This window comes from Arachis hypogaea, chromosome 17 (assembly GCF_003086295.3).
Source record: "Arachis hypogaea cultivar Tifrunner chromosome 17, arahy.Tifrunner.gnm2.J5K5, whole genome shotgun sequence".
NCBI classification, from domain to species: domain Eukaryota; kingdom Viridiplantae; phylum Streptophyta; class Magnoliopsida; order Fabales; family Fabaceae; genus Arachis; species Arachis hypogaea.
In genome coordinates, this window is record NC_092052.1 from 119,033,544 (window position 1) to 119,051,328 (window position 17,785).

Here is a 17,785-nt window from a genome sequence, read left to right on the forward strand (position 1 = left end):
ATGCCATTTGAGCTATTACTCATTGGCAAATTTACTTTTAGGATTAATCACAAAATTTATTACATAGATATATCGTTTTTAAATATCTAACGCAAAACATAATGTTTAAACAACTTAAAAAATTATACCAAAAAATGTCGCTGCTTCTATAAATACCAACTCCGAGACTTGTATCAAATGGTTTCTTTCCATGAGAGTTCTATTAAATTAAATGTAGATGGTTCAATTTTTTCTCATACAAATAATGCCGCATGTGAGGATATCTTCAGGAATTTGATAGGGTCTTGCATCACGAGCTTCGCTTGTAATTTGAGGACAGCCTCGATCATGCATGTCGATTTGTAAGCTATTATTAAGGGGTTCTAAATTGCAGTAACAAATGAATTGACTCATGTGATTGTGCAATTGGATTCGCAAATGAAACTTGTCTGGGAAGGATGCCCTATGTCGCACCTGTGTTACTCCTTTATACAGAATATTATTGTTCTTGTTCGTAGAATTCACCATGTGAGGTTGGTCCACATCCTCTGGGAAGCAAATGTTTGTGCAGACGTCATGGCCAAGAAGGGTCAGCAGCTTGACATTAGATTATATTTGTTTGATCATCATATTCTTGAGCTTTATTTGTCATTGTTATTTGATTGTGCTGGGACTTACAAGTTTAGAGACTCTGCGTAGCCGTATTTTGTTTTTTGTGTTTTGGGGTCCCTGATCCTCTTTCTCTCATAAAAAAAATAACTATTCGTGGGTTTATTTGGGAAGTTTCAAAAACTATTTTTTTGAACTTTTGACTTATGAAAGTAGAAAAATTAATATCTAGTGCAATTTTTAAAATTAAATTGTAACTTTCTAATAAGCTATTTAAGTGCTTATGGATAAATTAAAAAAAATGACTTCTCTCAAAATAAAAAACTTTTTATCATATTTTTTTTAAAATAAACATTTTTAAAACAAAAAAACTTATTTATAAGTTACTTTTAATATAAGTATTTATTGTTTAAACTATTTTGTCAAAAGAAACTTAATTAAGTTGTTTACCTAAACTGGGCTTTAAGACTTAGTTTGGCAAAACTTTCTGAAGATGTGCTTGTGCTTTAGCACAAACACTTGAAAAGCATAAGCACCTCGTTTTATATTTGGTAAATTAAAAAGCTAATGTGTTACTTGCAATTTTTAAAAGATAAGAATACTTTTGAAAGTATCTAAGAATGAGCTTTTTAAAGTTGGCTTGTACTTACCAAAATTAAAAAGTCTAATATAACATCGTACATTAATTAATACTCAAATTTAATTCTTAAATTAATGTCTATTATAGTATTTCTAAATTTTAAAACCTATTTTATCAAGCATACTTGTTGTTTATGTTTATTAAAAATTATTTTTAATTTAATTTACTAAACATAGATGCTATAACTTTTAAAAAATTATCTTTTAAAAGTTAGCTTTTATAAGCTACTTGAAAAATAAAAACTTTACTAAACCAAGCCTAAATCTCATCATTCTAAAGACAAAAAAAAAAAAATCTTATCATTTTAAATATTTGTAAAAAATATTATGTATATATAAAATATCAATCGTCAAATTAATTATTATGTACTTATGTATAAATATATTGTTTAAATTAATATTATGTACTTAGGTTTATCTGAGTGTGTCAGTGTATTTATAGGTGATGATCCAATAACCACCATTGGAGTAGTTCCACTTCTGAAGGTAGATAACCGTCCCTTTATCTTATGGTTATTGAGATATCTCTTCTAGAAGTGGAGGAGAGATTTTAGGGGGCAGTTACTTATTTAAATAAGCTTTATCTGCCAGCTGAATTCGACTTCTTTGGGGAGGAGCTTATATCAGAACCGAGCTCTTTGAGGAGGTTGGGTAGGTGGTAAAGGCCAACCTTTGGATTGGGCTTTTTTGTCTTACTTGGGCATGGACCATAGTATTGGGGCACGACATGAACAGTGCCTCTACTTGAGTCCGATCTCTTGGCTATGAGTTGGATTTGAGTATTAATTAAACTCGGGTCCATTCAAGTCAGAAAACGACGTGATTTTAATTTAAAACCGACGTGATTTTGAATTTCTCAAGCGTCGCGTCTAATCAAACGTCGCGTCCGTTTGGGATTTTGCATTTACACGTAGGGGCAGTTACATTGGTAACGGCGCGTTTCTTTAATGATTGCATTGTTTTACTATTGTGTCCCTGGTCTGTTATAAATACTTTTCTCTCTTCTTTCTTTGTTTTCTTTCGTCTTCTCTTTGAAGTTTCTTTTCCTGCTCTTTTGCTTTTTCACTCAAAAACTCCCTTTGGTCTTCTTGTTCTCGGGTGTTTCATCGCTTTCTTTCGTCGTGACTGCTTCTCTTCGATTTCTACAAAAAAAGTTGGTTCTTCTTTATCTTCCCTTGTCATTTGTGTAGTGCTTTCTTTATTTCTACTTGGTGCACTTGCATGTTTGAGGGAAGTTTTATGCCTTTGTCGTTCCTCTACAAAGTTTTAGAATTTTTGCATGTTTATTTTACAAAAATCGCTTCTTTTGCCGCTTAGTGATTGTTTCCTTGTTTGCCTTGGAAGAAACTGTCTTATTTTTGGGTCCCTATTTTTTGATGATTTATTTTTCTTTGTAGGTTTTATTGCTTTTATATATACTCCCTCATTGCTGAAAAAATGTCTTCCCGTATCCCTGAGACCCTCTTGAGATGGGTAGATGATTCCGTACTTATTGAGAAACCTTTAGTGGATACTGACTTCATAACCGAGCTTTGTACACATTACAGGATTTGTAGTCTTGAGGCTGACGAGCCCAAGTATGAATTAGTGGCCCCGGATCCTGAGGACCAGGTTTGCTGTAGGAGGATTGCTGATTCTGATTCTCATTTTTTTCATGTACGACTGTCTTTTCACCCGTTTGGGGGTTTCCCTTCCTTTTTCTGATTTCAAAATAGAAGTTTTGTCCCACTGCCGAGTTGCTCCTACCCAACTCTACCCCAATTCCTGGGGTTTTCTGAAGATTTACCAGCTTGTCAGCCAAGAGCTTGACTTTCCTACTTCTTTAAAAATCTTTTTCTATATCTTTCATCTTATCCGACCTTTTAGTAAGCAGAACACACAGCAATGAGTATCTTTTCGAGCTATCCAAGGTCGGAAGGTATTTTCTATTTTTGACGAACCCTTTCACTTTTTCTTCAAGGTCCAAGCTGTAGACGGACATCATTCCTTTTTCTGAATGAGAATAACGAATCCCGATTTCCTTTGTACTGGTCGGAGGCTTCCCCCGTAGATAAATATGGCCCAGATGACTTGGATGAGGTAGAGGAGGCCGTTGTTGAGTTTTTTCGAGAGGTCTGGGAGAGAGCTCCAAATCTGGATACTAAAAAATTCCTCATTGGCGCTCCGAGTTTCGTCCAAACTGAGTTAGGTGATTTTCGTTTTCTTTGTGGCTGCTTTTGATGAATTCCGACTTGCAATGTGTTCCTTTGTGGGCTGATCAATTTTTATTCTTTCTTTCAGAAATGATGAAGAGTGGGTCAAGCGCTACTTATCAAAAAGTCCAGGAGGCCAAGAGAAAGGCCCATGCTCGAGCTGATGCTGCAAAGGTCGAAGCTTCTGGCACTCCTCCTCTCCGAGATTCAGGTTTGAGGACCTCCTCCTCTCGTCCTATTCTGGTAAACCCTATTCATACTTCTTCCCTACCTCCTCCTGCTCCAGCCCCACCCGTTTAGCCCTCCGCTGAGCCTGAAAAGAAGAAGCGAAAGACCTCGGAGTCTGGTTCTTCCACTGCTGGGGAGGCCAACTTCGATGGTCCGAAGTTCGGAAGGAATCATATCCTTCCTTTTAGCCAAATCTCCATGGATGATGCTTCCTTACGAAACCATCTTCAAATTCTTGCACGGGGGAGGGGGGAATTCGGACAGCTAGGGTCTGTACTGACCTTCTTGATATACTTGACAAAACTCCCTTGAGTTCTTTTAAAAAATCCCTAGAGGACCTTCAAGGAAGGATTGTCTTGTATCAGGAGGAGGAGAAAAGGCTACAGGGGGAGAATGCCTGGTTGAAGGAGGAGCTTGCCCAACTCCAGGAAAGGGAGAAAAAATTGATGGACCAATGTGCCACGGCCGAGGGGTTGAAGGAGAAGGTGGAGCAAAATTTTGTTAGGCTTTTTTCTGAGAATATTGATCTACAGAAGCAGCTGGAGTCGAACCGGGAGGCTTATCAGGACCTAGAGGATTCTATCGTCGAGAGCTCAGAAGAGGCTTTCAGGGTGTTCAAGGAACAAGTCGGAGTTATCGCTCCCGACTTGGACCTTTTACCCCTCCATCCTGACAAAGTGGTCATCGATGGGGCGATTGTCTCTCCTCCTCGTCCTGAAACCGATTCCGAGCTGAAGACTCGTGGGCAGCATATTGTTGAGTCTCCTCCTCGTGAGGAGCAACAGGAAGGATTCCTGCCGAGCTCTTCTGAAGCTCCGACTTCTGCCGCTGAAGAGACCCCTCAGACCCTTCCGACTCCTGCAGCAGACCCGATTTCCACTCCTGCCGATGATTCCAATTCTCTTCTTGGTTTCCAATGATTTTCAGCTACTAGGGCCCGACTTGTGGGTCCTTTTTGAACAATTTATTTTTATATGTTTGTTTCATGTGGTGGTTCCTGACTTTTGACCCTTAATAGGGTCATTAACAACAACTATTCATTTTGCTGGTCCTTTTTTGGATAAGGGCCTTAACAAAATATTTTTTTATTATATATGCTTTGCTGGTGTCTTTGATGCTTTTCTTAAAGCTTTTTGTGAAAAACCTTTTCTAATTTTCCAAGTTTGTAAAGAAATCTTTTCATCATATGGATTGTTAGACAATTTCACTATCGTCAAAACTTTTTACCAAGTTATTTCGAGAGAACCTTCGCTTCTATCTTTGAGGGGTTTTCATATTTTTTTTGTGTTCCATTATTTTGACTTTACATATTCAATTTTGCTTATCGAATTGTTTTATAACTTAGGTCATTTTTGCGATGCATTTTATTTTTTCTCTGGCTTTCCGACTTTGTGAGTCGTTGGCAATATTATTTCTGAGTTATTATGATTGTCTTTTATAACCTCTTTACACCGATTTGTACCTCGTCGTTTTATCTCGCCGACCACTCAGGTCGGTCAAAGGATTTTCACGCTTTTTTGAGATTAAATCGGTGCATTTCATAGAATAATATTACTAATGGAATTATGAAGAGAAAAAATAAATGCTTATTGATTGATGGAGATAACTTTTATAAAAGTTGTTGTTAGCTACTAAGGGATTTAAAACTTTTACCCTTAGTCCCCACTTTGATGCCTTGTTAAAACCCCCTTCAGGAAAACCCTTTTTTGGGAAAAAACCATGAAGTCAGAAAAAAGAGTACATCAGGGAGCGGAGTTCGCTTCTAGCTATAATACCTCCTCATGTTGGAGGCATGCCACAATCTGGGGAGATCGGCACCGCTCAAGTCGGATACTTTGTAATATCCCTTTCCAAGGACTTCACTTACCTTATATGGCTCTTTCCAATTGGCAGCGAGCTTTCCTTCACCTGACTTGTTTACGCCGATGTCATTCCTAATCAAGACCAAGTCGTCTGAGGTGAAGCTTCTACGAATGACTTTCTTATTATACCTGTTCGTCATCTTTTGCTTTAGTGCTGCTTCCTTTATCTGTGCCTGTTCTCGGACTTCAGGGAGTAGTTCGAGCTCTTCTTTATGTGCCTGAATATTGCCGACTTCATCATAGAACCTTACCCTTGGACTTTGCTCGTTGACTTCAACCGGTATCATGGCTTCTATGCCATAAGCAAGTCGGAAGGGTGTTTCTCCAATAGCTGATTGAGGTGTAGTTCGATAGGCCCATAACACTTGAGGGAGCTCTTCGGCCCATGCCCCCTTTGCGTCTTGAAGCCTTTTCTTTAATCTGGCCAGTATGACTTTATTGGTTGCTTCTGCTTGTCCATTTTCTTGTGAGTGTTCAATCGAGGTGAACTGGTGCTTGATCCTCATACTAGCTACCAAGTTTCTGAATGTAGAGTCGGTGAACTGGGTACCATTATCCGTGGTGATGGAATGGGAAATTTCATACCTGGTAATGATATTCTTGAAGAGGAACTTCCGACTTCTCTGAGCCGTGATGGTGGCCAAGGGCTCTGCTTCGATCCACTTCGTGAAGTAATCTACTCCCACTATGAAGTATTTTACTTGTCCAGGCGCTTGGGAAAAAGGTCCGAGTAGGTCCAGCACCCATTTTACGAAAGGCCATGGAGAAGTTATGCTGATAAGCTCTTCGGGGGGAGCGACATGAAAGTTAGCATGCATTTGGCATGGCTGGCATTTCTTCACAAAGTTGGTAGCATCCTTCTACAAGGTCGGCCAGTAAAACAAGGCTCGGATAATTTTTCTGGCTAGAGACCTTGCTCCGAGATGATTTCCGCAGATGCCATTGTGCACCTCTTCCAAAACTTCTGTTGTCTTCGAGGTAGGGATGCGCTTCAGCAATGGTGTGGATACTCCTTTTCTATAGAGGATATTTTTCACCAAGGTGTAATTTTGTGCCTCCCTTCGGATTTTCTTGGCTTCTTTTTCCTCCTTGGGTAGGATGTCAAATTTTATGTATTCGGTTAATGGGGTCATCCACCCGAGGTCTAAGCCGGATACCTCTAGGACATCTTGTTTAGCTTCTGTCTTTGTGACAGAGGGCTCTTGGAGAGTTTCCTGGATCAAGCTTCTGTTATTTCCTCCTGGCTTGGTACTTGCTAACTTGGAGAGGGCGTCTGCTCTGCTGTTAAGATCCCGAGTTATGTGTTTGACTTTGGTCTCTGAGAATCGCCTAAGGTACTCCAAAGTTTTGTCCAAATACCTTTTCATATTTGGGTCTTTAGCCTGATACTCTCCATTGATTTGAGAAGTCACCACTTGAAAGTCACTGAAGACCACTATTTTGGTTGCACCGACTTCTTCTGCTAACTTCAACCTGGCAATCAAGGCTTCATATTCTGCCTGATTGTTGGAGGCTGGGAATTTAAATTTCAGGGAGAATTCTATTTGGGTCCCCTCTTGGTTGACTAGTATTATGCCTGCATTGCTTTCGATTTTATTGGAAGAGCCGTTCACGTACAACTCCCAAGTTGTGGAGGCCTCCTCTTGATCTCCCGCGTATTCCGCCATGAAGTCGGTCAGTCACTGGGCTTTAATCGCTGCCCGAGTTTCATACTTTAGGTCGAACTCGGATAGTTATATAGCCCATTGAACCATTCTGCCCTCAATATCTGGTTTTAGAAGAATTTGCTTATGGGCTGGTTCGTTCGAACTTTTATTGTATGAGCTTGAAAATAAGGCCGTAGCCTTCGAGACGCCACTATTAAGGCATACACAAACTTCTTGAGTTTTTGGTATCTTAACTCGGGGCCTTGCAGAACTTTGCTGGTGAAGTATACAGGATGCTTCCCGACCTCATCCTCCCGTATCAGTGCTGACGCCACAGCCTTTTTGGCTACAGACAAATACATGATGAGTTCATCCCCGATTTTAGGTCGAGTCAGAACGGGAGGTTGGCTTAAAAACCTTTTGAACTCCTGGAAAGCTTCTTCGCATTCCGGAGTCCATTCGAATTGACATCCTTTTCTTAGTAGGGAAAAAAGTTGTAGGGATCTCAATGCTAATCCTGCTAAAAATCTGGAGAGAGCTGCAAGTCGGCCATTCAGCTGTTGGACCTCCCTTAAACATGTCGGAATCTTCATTTCCAGGACTATTCTACACTTATTGGGGTTAGCTTCAATCCCACTTTGTGTTAGCATAAACCCTAGAAATTTTCCATCCTCTATTGCAAAGGTACATTTTGTGGGATTTAATCTCATCCCGTGCGCCCTTATGATGCTGAAGACTTGGGAGAGGTCAGTCAGGTCGTTGGCCTCATCCTTGGTTTTTATTAACATGTCGTCCACGTATACCTCCATTAAATTCCCAAGGTGAGGTGCAAACACCTTGTTCATCAGCCTCTGGTATGTGGCTCCTCCATTTTTTAACTCGAAGGGCATGACCACATAATAGTAATTTGCTCTAGGCATGATGAAGGATGTCTTCTCCTGATCTGGTCTATACATCGGGATTTGATTATATCCCGAGTATGCATTCATGAACAATAAGTATTGATATATTGAGCTGGAATCTACTAGGGTATCAATATTTGGAAGAGGATATGGGGTCCTTTGGACATGCCTTATTCAAGTCGGTGTAATCAAAGTACATACTCCACTTGCCATTTTGCTTCTTGACTAGCACCACATTCGCCAGCTAGGCCAGGTACTTAACTTCTCTGAGAAATCCGGCCTCTAGAAGGGCTTGTATTTGTTCTTCGACCACTTGAGCTCGTTCGGGACTGAGCTTCCGTCTTCTCTGTTGAACATGTCAAGATCCTGGGTATACTGACAACTTATACACCATGAGCTCGGGATCTATCTCGGGCATGTCGAAGGCTTTCCAAGCGAAGAGGTCGGAATTTTCTTGTAGGAGCCTTATCAGCTTCTGCTTCAAATCTCCTTTTAAATTGGCTCATATGTTAGTATTTTTTCCGTCCTCTTGCCCGATCTAAACTTCTTCAGTCTTCCCTTCGAGATGTGGTCGCAACTCTTCTTTAACTCGGATGCCTCCGAGCTCAATAGTGTTCACCTTCTTGCCTTTACCCCTCAAGTTTAGGCTTTCATTGTAGCACTTTCTTGCCAGCTTCTGATCTCCCCTGATGGTTGCTATTCCCTCTAGTGTTGGTAATTTCATGCAAAGATGGGGGGTAGATACCGTTGCTCCAAGCCGATTTAGGGTCGTTCTACCTATCAAGAAATTATAGACCGAGCCCACATCGACGACAATGAAGTCGATGCTTAGAGTTTTGGATTTCATTCCCTTTCCAACAATGGTGTGTAGGGGCATGAATCCCAGTGGTTTTATTGGTGTATCCCCCAATCCGAAGATGGTGTCAGAGTATGTCCTTAACTCCTTTTCGTCCAATCCCAACTTGTCAAATGCTGGTTTGAACAGGATGTCTGCCGAGCTCCTGTGATCCACCAGGGTTCTGTGTAGATGAGTGTTGGCGAGAATCATGGTAATTACCACCGGATCGGCATGTCCGGGAACAATACCCTGCCCGTCTTCTTTGGTGAAACAGATGGTTGAGAGGTCGGATAGTTCACTCCCGACCTGGTAAACTTCCTTCAGATATCTTTTACGAGATGACTTTGTGAGTCCTCCTCCAGCAAACCCTCCCGAGATCATATGTATATGTCGTTCTGGGGTTCGTGGTGGCGGATCTCTCCGATCTTCCTCATATCGTTTTCTTTTTCCATGATTGTCCGACCTTTCCATGAGATATCTGACGAGCCGATCTTCCCTGGCCAGCTTTTCGATCACATTTTTTAAGTCGTAATAATCATTGGTAGAGTACCCATATAACTTGTGATATTCACAGTATTCGCTACGACTCCCCCCTTCTTGTTCTTGATAGGCCGATGGGGAGGTAGCTTTTTAGTGTGGCAAATTTTCCTATAAATATCAACTAGGAAAATTCGTAGGGGAGTGTAAGAATGATATCTTCTGGGCCTTTCAGATCTTACCTCTTCTTTCTTCTTGGGCTCCCTTTCCTTTTCCTTTGACAAGTCAGGGTGCCCGGATCGCCAGCTTAGTTCCCGTAGTCTGGTATTTTCTTCCATATTGATGTACTTTTCTGCTCTCTCTTGTACATCGCTCAAAGAAGTCGGATGCCTTTTCGAGATGGATTGAGAGAAGGGGTCTTCCCGGAGTCCATTTACTAGGCCCATGATCACTGCTTCTGTAGGCAGGTCTTGAATTTCTAGGCACGCCTTGTTGAACCTTTCCATGTAGTCTCTTAGGGGTTCTCCGATCTCCTGTTTTGTTCCTAAGAGACTAGGCGCGTGCTTCACTTTGTCCTTTTGGATTGAAAATCGCATAAGGAACTTATGCGAGAGGTCATCGAAGCTGGTGACCGACCTTGGGAGAAGGCTATCGAACCACTTCATCGCCGCCTTTGTCAAAGTCGTTGGAAAGACTTTGCAGCGGGTAGCATCAGAGGCGTTAGCTAGATACATCCAACTTTTGAAGTTGCTCAAGTGATATTTTGGGTCGGTAGTCCCGTCGTACAGATCTATCTCAGGGCTTTTGAAGTTCCTGGAAACTTTTGCCCTCATGATGTCTTCACTGAATGGGTCTTCTCCCCCCAATGGGGTGTCTTCTTGGTCAGCGTGAGAATTCCTATTTCGGAGGTTGTATTCTAGTCTTAAGAGCTTTTCTTCAAGCTCTTTTCGTCGCTCAACTTCTCTCCTCAAGTTTTTTTCCACTTCTCACTGTCGTTCCAGTTCTTGTTCCAGCTGTTCCAGTCGTCTTTGGTGGCTGTGGAGCAGTCCCATGAGATCGCCAGTGTGAGGTTGTCCCTCCTTCTCTGGTTCGTGTACTTCAAAGGGGATTCTTCTTGAATCTTGACCGCCTGAGGGGCCTTCTCTATGTTGTCTATCCGCTCTTTGCAGAGATATTATGGCTCTGTCGTTGTTGATTGCATCTTGATGCTCTTGCTCAGACTCCGATGCAGTATGTCTGTCCTCGTTTTGGTCATCCGCCATTATGAGTTGATATCCCAGGTCCCCGGCAATGACGCCAATGTTACGTGGGTAACCTGGAATAGGACGGTTGGGCTTGAAGGAGAGGCCCAAATGCTAAAAGAGGATGGTCTCCGACTTGGTTTGCATCTGAGAGCCGCCGCCCGAGTTGTGTATGTGAAAGAATGGGGGGAGGGGGAGGGGGATAGTACCTGTAAAGATACTCCGATACCTAAGTTAGCAAGGGGGTAAGCAGGTTTTGAGAGTATTGGAACTTAGGTTTACCTGAGTGTGTCAGTGTATTTATAGGTGATGATCCAATAACTACTGTTGGAGTAGTTCCACTTCTGAAGGTGGATAACCGTCCCTTTATCTTAGGGTTGTTGAGATATCTCTTCTAGAAGTGGAAGAGAGATTTTAGGGGGTAGTTACTTATTTGAATAAGCGTTATCTGCCAGTTGAATCCGACCTCTTTGGGGAGGAGCTTATATCGGAACCGACCTCTTTGAGGAGGTTGGGTAGGTGGTAAAGGCCAACCTTTGGATTGGGCCTTTTTAGCTTACTTGGACTTGGATCATAGTATTGGGTCAAGGCATGAACAATGACCTAATAATAGTAATAGTAATAGTTTTGGTAAAGATTAAAAAAAGATGAATTTATGATGAAAATTGAAGACTGGTAAATTGAAGACAATAATAATAATAATAATAATAATAATATTTTGTCAAATGAATTTTTTAAAAAAAATTTATTGTTGATGTTTATATTAGAATAATATTTTTTTGTTTATTATATTTCTTTTTTTTATTATCATTCTATTTTTTGTGGTTTATTATTATTATTTTTTTTTGCTACAGTCAGAGTCCAGCCAGAATCTAGCCGAGCTCAGAGACTGTTTTCAGGAATCCTAGATAACTTTGATTTATTTGAATTAAAAAAAAAGATTCGCCTCTCTTTTTAGAAATTAAATTTTGGTATTGATCCGTGACCTCAAAATCGGTTTAAAGCAACAAATTCGGAATCGAAAATCATTAGACGAAATAACCTCCTCGAAAATATCTCCAACTAAACCACTAAATCAGCTGAAAGACTCCAAAAAACAAGTAAAAAGATACGAATAACCGTCTCAAAGTAACCCAATATATATGAGTGACTTACTAAGTCAGAGGTATGCTCTATTGCTTCATATTCTCTTTAGAGATCATCATAAGCAAGTTAAGACACCAACAGAACGAGCTATACCTTAGAAGCAGTTACTCACACAGGAATATATATAATTATTTTTACACTGTCTAAATATTTATTTAAATGGGGACACTAAATTATAGAAGAGAGAGAAGTGTTAATAATTTAAGTTTGAGATAAGGGATATAATTATAGAGATAAAATTGATAGTTGATTTCAAATATTAAAAAAATAAATCAAATTAAATGTTTAATTTTATTTTAAATTTTTCAAAAATTTCGGAGACAAAAATCAATATTTACGCACTTTTAAAAGCTTTAAAAGGTGTTGTTATTTCTTAAGAAAAAATTAAATTATTTAAGGTCTAATATATTTAAACTAGCTTAATCCTAAACTAATATTTTATTTTTTTCTTAGAATTAATCCTAAAATATTATTTTAGTGTTTAAAAAGCAATGAAAAGAGTAATTTAATATTTTCAAAATAAATTCAAATTTAATTTTTTTTATTCTTTGATTTTTTCAAACTAATTATGGTATATAATATAATCTTATTATGGTATATAATATAATCTTTAATAAACGCATGTAACTATTTTGAGACAGACTATTACTACTACTATTATTACTACTACTAATAATAATAATAATAATAATAATAATAATAATAATAATAATAATAATAATAGACAAAATAAAAGAAAAATTTAGTTTATGAAAAGTTAAAACTCTCAATAAAATAGGTAAATTTATTCTTATTAAGTCAGTACTTAATAGCTTGTTAGTATATTATCTAAGTTTGTACAAAATATCAAGAATAGTGACAGAAAAGTTAATCTCTTTGTAAAAAAAAATAATTCACGTAGAGTAACGAAGATGGCAACATAGATTACCTTTAGTGAAATAGGATATAGGGTAAGCTTCAAAAAAGTTAAGAGAGTTGGGAGTGGAGGAGTGTTTCGAAATACTGCTTTTTTATTCAAATGGTGATGATGGTTTTTAAAAAAAGATTGTCTATTATAAAAAAAATTGTGTGTTTTTGTAATAGCTTAGAGTAAAATATCGTTTTTATCCTAACGTTTGGGGTAAGTCTCAAAGTTGTCCCTAAGACCATCTCCAGTAGGGAACTCATCCCAGTTCCTGTTTATGGCCCACCTGTCATAAAAAGTAACTCCACATCAGCTTTTGCATTATAAACAATAAATAGGAACTCAAAGTATCTCTCTCTTCTCCATTAGGAGGAACTAACTTTAGTCCCTGTTGTGGTCCCACTTAATTAATTAATTAAAATACTTAAAATTAATATAATTAATTTTTTTAATAATATTATTTAAATTTAAAAATTTAAAAATAATTCATTATTAAAAGATATTAATATTAAATAAATTCATATATAATAATAATACACAATATATAATTCGAGATTATACTAATTTATAGTTTTGTGTTTACAACGGCTAATTTTAATAATATCATTAGCATTTTAAATTTTAAAAATAAAAATAACCAACTCAACTAAAAATTATTTTATAAAATATAAAAATTAAATTTATTTTTTAATATAAGTAAATTTAATTAATTATAATTTAATATAATAATATAAATAATATTCAATATTAATTATAATATAAATAATTAATATAAATTATTAATTAAATAAAAACTTAATTATTTAATTTAATAAAAATATAATTATTTAATATAATTTTTATTATAATTATTACTAATTTAATTATTATTTAATTATTTAATTATTTCATATTTTATATTATTATTTTTTTATAATAATTTGCCAAATGACAAATTATTATTGGTTAATTTGAGTCCCTGCTTAGAGGGACTCCCTTACTTTGATCCTTGTGCAGGAACTCACTCCTTTTCTCCTCCAATGGTTAGAGTTCCTATATGTTAGAAAAAAGTCAAAGAGGAACTCACCATTGGAGATGCTCTAACGTTTCAATCGTCCTATTTAAGTTCCTAACATTTCAAAATTGACTCAATATTATCTTGCAGTTAGGGATCCGTTAACAGAATTGATGGCGGGACAAAATTGAGACGATTTTAAAACTTTAGGGACTTCAATAGGACGTAAACGTTGGGACAAAAACGATACATAGAAATAAATTTTAGTTTTATCATTTAATAATATCAATTTTTTACTGTACATAGTATTCAATTATTTTTTAATCAGATTTAAGTAAATTACACTTAATCACATTATTTTCATTCTAAATAAATTTATTTTTTTATAATTATATAATTAAAGTTATAAGTTAATATAAAAATGTAAAAAAATTTATTTAGAATGAAAATTGTGTGATTAAGTGTAATTTACTTAGATGTGATTAAAAAATAATTAAATATTATATACAGTAAAAAATTGATATTATTAAAGGATAAAATTAAAATTTATTTCTCTGTATCATTTTTGTCCCCAACGTTTTCGTTCTATTTAAGTCCCTAACGTTTCAAAATCGTCTCAATTTTGTCCCACCGTCAATTCTGATAATGGATCCCTAACGGCAGGACAGCATTGAGCCAATTTTAAAACGTTAGGAACTTAAATATGACGATTGAAACGTTAGAGACAACTTTGAGACTTACCCCAAACGTTGAGGACAAAAACTATACTTTTCTCAATAGCTTAAATCCTAGTGTTTTACTTTCTCAGTAGACTTTACCTACAAAAGAGAGCCATGGAAAGATATATGTCAGTTACAGGGGGAGAGATAAAATGACCCGAGAATTACTTTTGGAGGTAGGAGATGGTAGACGTATTCGATTTTGGGAGGACAATTGGTTAGCAGAGGTAGTGTGTTGAAAGATACTTTTTCAAGTTAATCAGATCTGTTATAGAAAACTGTGAGTTTTAGGAACGATTATAATGGATATGAATTTTTCAATGGAGAAAAAAATTATTCTAATGAAAATTAGAACTAGTTAATCAACTTTATGAAATTTTTCAAGTAGTCAAATTAACTAATGAAAAAGAGGACAGACTTGTATATATTTATCACGAAAACTAAAGAGTGATAAAATATATATTTTTGCGTTCGTACGATACACAACGAGAGGAGGAGCCTTAAAGGCTATAAGAGATATGAATCGGTTGAGGCTAAGAGGTAGTGTGATTTTCGTAGGGGAAGCGAAGTACAGGAGAAAGTCTGGAACGAATGAGTTGAAGACAAACCAGAAAAAGTCTGGCGATAAAAATACTAATGTTGGCCAACCACAACACAAGGAGGTCGAGGGAGAAGTTCGGAGGAATACAACTAAACCAAGTAATGAGACGAAAGACCGGGATTCACATGGAAATGGATGGATAAAAAGGGTAGAAGTTGCTGTGGCAAAGGAAAACTTAGAATGGTTGCAAAGAAGTCTCGTGGGAGGGACAACAACTGCTATTAACTTTAACTCGTTGAAAGATCAGATTGCGAAAAATCTGCCACAAGTTACCCAAGTTCGTGAACTGGGCGCATACAAAGCCTTACTGACATTCGACAGTGTGTTGAGCGCTGAAGAGACATACATGTTTAAAATGAATAGTCTACTACAACTCTTTCATAGTGTGTGGAGATGGGAGGAGTCAGAACGAAGTGAAACTAGAAGATTGTGGATAGAGTGCTTTGGAGTGCCGTTGCATGCCTAGTCCGCTGACACGTTTAAAATCATAGGAAGCCAATGGGGAGAAGTAGTTGGGTGTGATACCATGACGGAATTGTGCAATTACTTCAGTGTTGGGCGGGTGCAAATTGATACCTGTGTCATGGATATGATCAACGAATGAATTCATATCATAATAGGTATTAGTGGGTTTGATGTTTTGGTGAAAGAAGTGGGACGTGAAACATACGGAAGAGAATGTAAGTTGGATAATTATGCTGACGGGGACACAAGTTGTGAGCAGCAAAAGACTAGTACTAGAAAAATGGGTTCAGAGGGGGCTTTCAGATCGCGGGGGGGGGGGGGGGGGGGGCGAACAAAGCAATCAGAATGCGTTGACCAAGCGGCAGAACTGATGGATACAGTGAGGCGGGGTGGCGAAGAAGATGAGGACAGAATGGTAATTTCAGAAAATATTTTGAATGAATGGGTTAATGAAAATTTAAAACGGAATCCTCTTAATTCGGTAACCTACAAATTAAATAATGGTGCTAATGATCAGGGCGCTGATTTGGTGGGGAATGCTGTTATGAGAGATAGAGAAGACTCTGAGGAAACTGTGTCATGCACTTTTGAAAAATTGAATTGTGGGCTCCATAGGGAAGTTATAAGGGAAAATAAAAAAACTCACTTGCATTATGATGGGGAGAACTGGGCCAACATATGCTACTAAGTGTTATATGGGCCGCACATGGCAAGAGAGCCCACCTCAACAATCAGGACCAAGTAATTCTCGAGCTGGGGCGGGCGGTCTGGGCTCTGATTCAGGTCAAGTGGGATTGGGTCTTGGAGAGTGCTCCCTAACGCTGAGCCGTCCTGTCCAACGCGGAGCCATGAGAGGAAGCAAGGCAGGGGGTGGAGGGGCCGAATGCTCCCAGGGTGCTTGAACAGGGCCAGCTGGAGAATATTGGGGACGAACACACTGTGAGAGCCATGCCTTTCATGACCGCGCAGTAGTGGCTGTTGGCAAGCTTGCGTCAGAACCGATGAGGAGTGTAGCGGGTGGGGACGCAGAAACGGACCGGAACGGGGAAGCGGTGGTGAACCGGGCAGATGGAGAGACATGAATCTTCTTTGGGTATGACGGGACTGTGAACGTGGATCTGGGGAAGGAAAGATGATACGAAGATAACGGTGCTGTCGGTGGCAAAAACTATGGCAGTGGGAATATTAGTGATGAAGGCAATTTTGGGGATGTTGACGGGGATAATGACTCGAACCTGGAGAATAACTTTGTCAGCGAAGTTGAAGATCTGGTCAGGGAAAATAAGGAAACTAAGGTCTCTAATGTTGGTAAAGGAAATGGGGGATTGGAGGAATGTCAGAGGATGATGGTGCAAGAAGGGGAGGGGGCTCGAGAAACCAAAAGATGTGAAGACAGAGATGAAAATCATGAAGATATTGGCGACAACCACAGTGAAACTTTGGAAGATCAAATGTTGGAAAATAAGAAGATGTGGGAACTAGTAGCAGCTGAGTCCGGTGCAGTATTGTATAATGAAGATGATGATATCATGACTATCCTCCAAGCCCAGAATGAAGAGATTGCCTTGAAAAGAAGACTAGCAAAACAAAAGGCGAAGACCAGACGGTACAGACCTAAACATAAAAGTAAGGTGTGTAACAATATTTTAAAATGATCTTTAGCTCATGGAATGTTAGGGGGTTGAGGGGGGATGGTAAGTTGAGAATGGTTAAGGACTTAAAGCAAAAATTAAAGCTGAACATGCTGGGTTTGATTGAGACTAAAAAACCTGTAGTGACAAAATTTGATGTAGCTAGAATTTGGGGGTGTGATAGTGCATGGTGGGAGTATGTTGAATCTGACGGTGCATCGGGTAGATTGTGAATAGTGTGGGATGAAACTGTTTTTAAAATGAGTAATTGTTACAAAGGGGAAAGGTGGTTGTGTGTGGAAGGGGCTATTTTGCAGAATAATTTCAACTGTGCTTTTTTCTTGATTTATGGTGCTCATACTAGAGACGAAAAATTTGTTGTATGGGAGGAGTTGAGCTATATCGCAGGTTTATGCCAGGTTCCATGTTGCTTCATAGGAGACTTTAATGAGATTGTCCAAGTAGAAGAAAGGAAATGTACTACTACTTTAACAACATCTGCGAAAGATTTCAAGAATTGGATTCAAGATATGCAATTAGTGGACTTGCTACTTAACGACCGTAAGTTTACCTGGTTTAGAGGCCGTTCTTATAGTCGAATTGACAGAGTTCTGCTCAGTCTGGAGTGGGTGGAGGAGTTCCCAGAGATTCGCCTAAGAGGAGGACCAAGGGGGTTGTCAGATCATTGCCCGCTGATAGTGGAAGATACTAG

General features: G+C 38.4%; 1 protein-coding gene across 1 annotated transcript; it reads right to left on the minus strand.

The window, feature by feature from the left end:
- Positions 1-8,595: 8,595 nt before the first annotated feature.
- LOC140180707 (uncharacterized) lies at positions 8,596-10,205 on the minus strand. The gene is made up of 2 exons (XM_072221987.1): positions 9,615-10,205; positions 8,596-9,399 (listed from the first exon to the last, which is right to left on the minus strand). The coding sequence occupies exons 1-2, from the start codon at positions 10,203-10,205 to the stop codon at positions 8,596-8,598; spliced, it is 1,395 nt and encodes a 464-aa protein (XP_072078088.1).
- Positions 10,206-17,785: the final 7,580 nt, after the last annotated feature.

Coding starts and splice junctions, on each gene's coding strand:
- LOC140180707 (XM_072221987.1), bottom strand. CDS start 10,205: ATGAGGGCAAAAGTTTCCAGGAACTTCAAAAGCCCTGAGATAGATCTG. Junction 9,400..9,614: donor AGCCCAAGAAGAAAGAAGAG/GTAAGATCTGAA, acceptor GTGATCGAAAAG/CTGGCCAGGGAAGATCGGCT.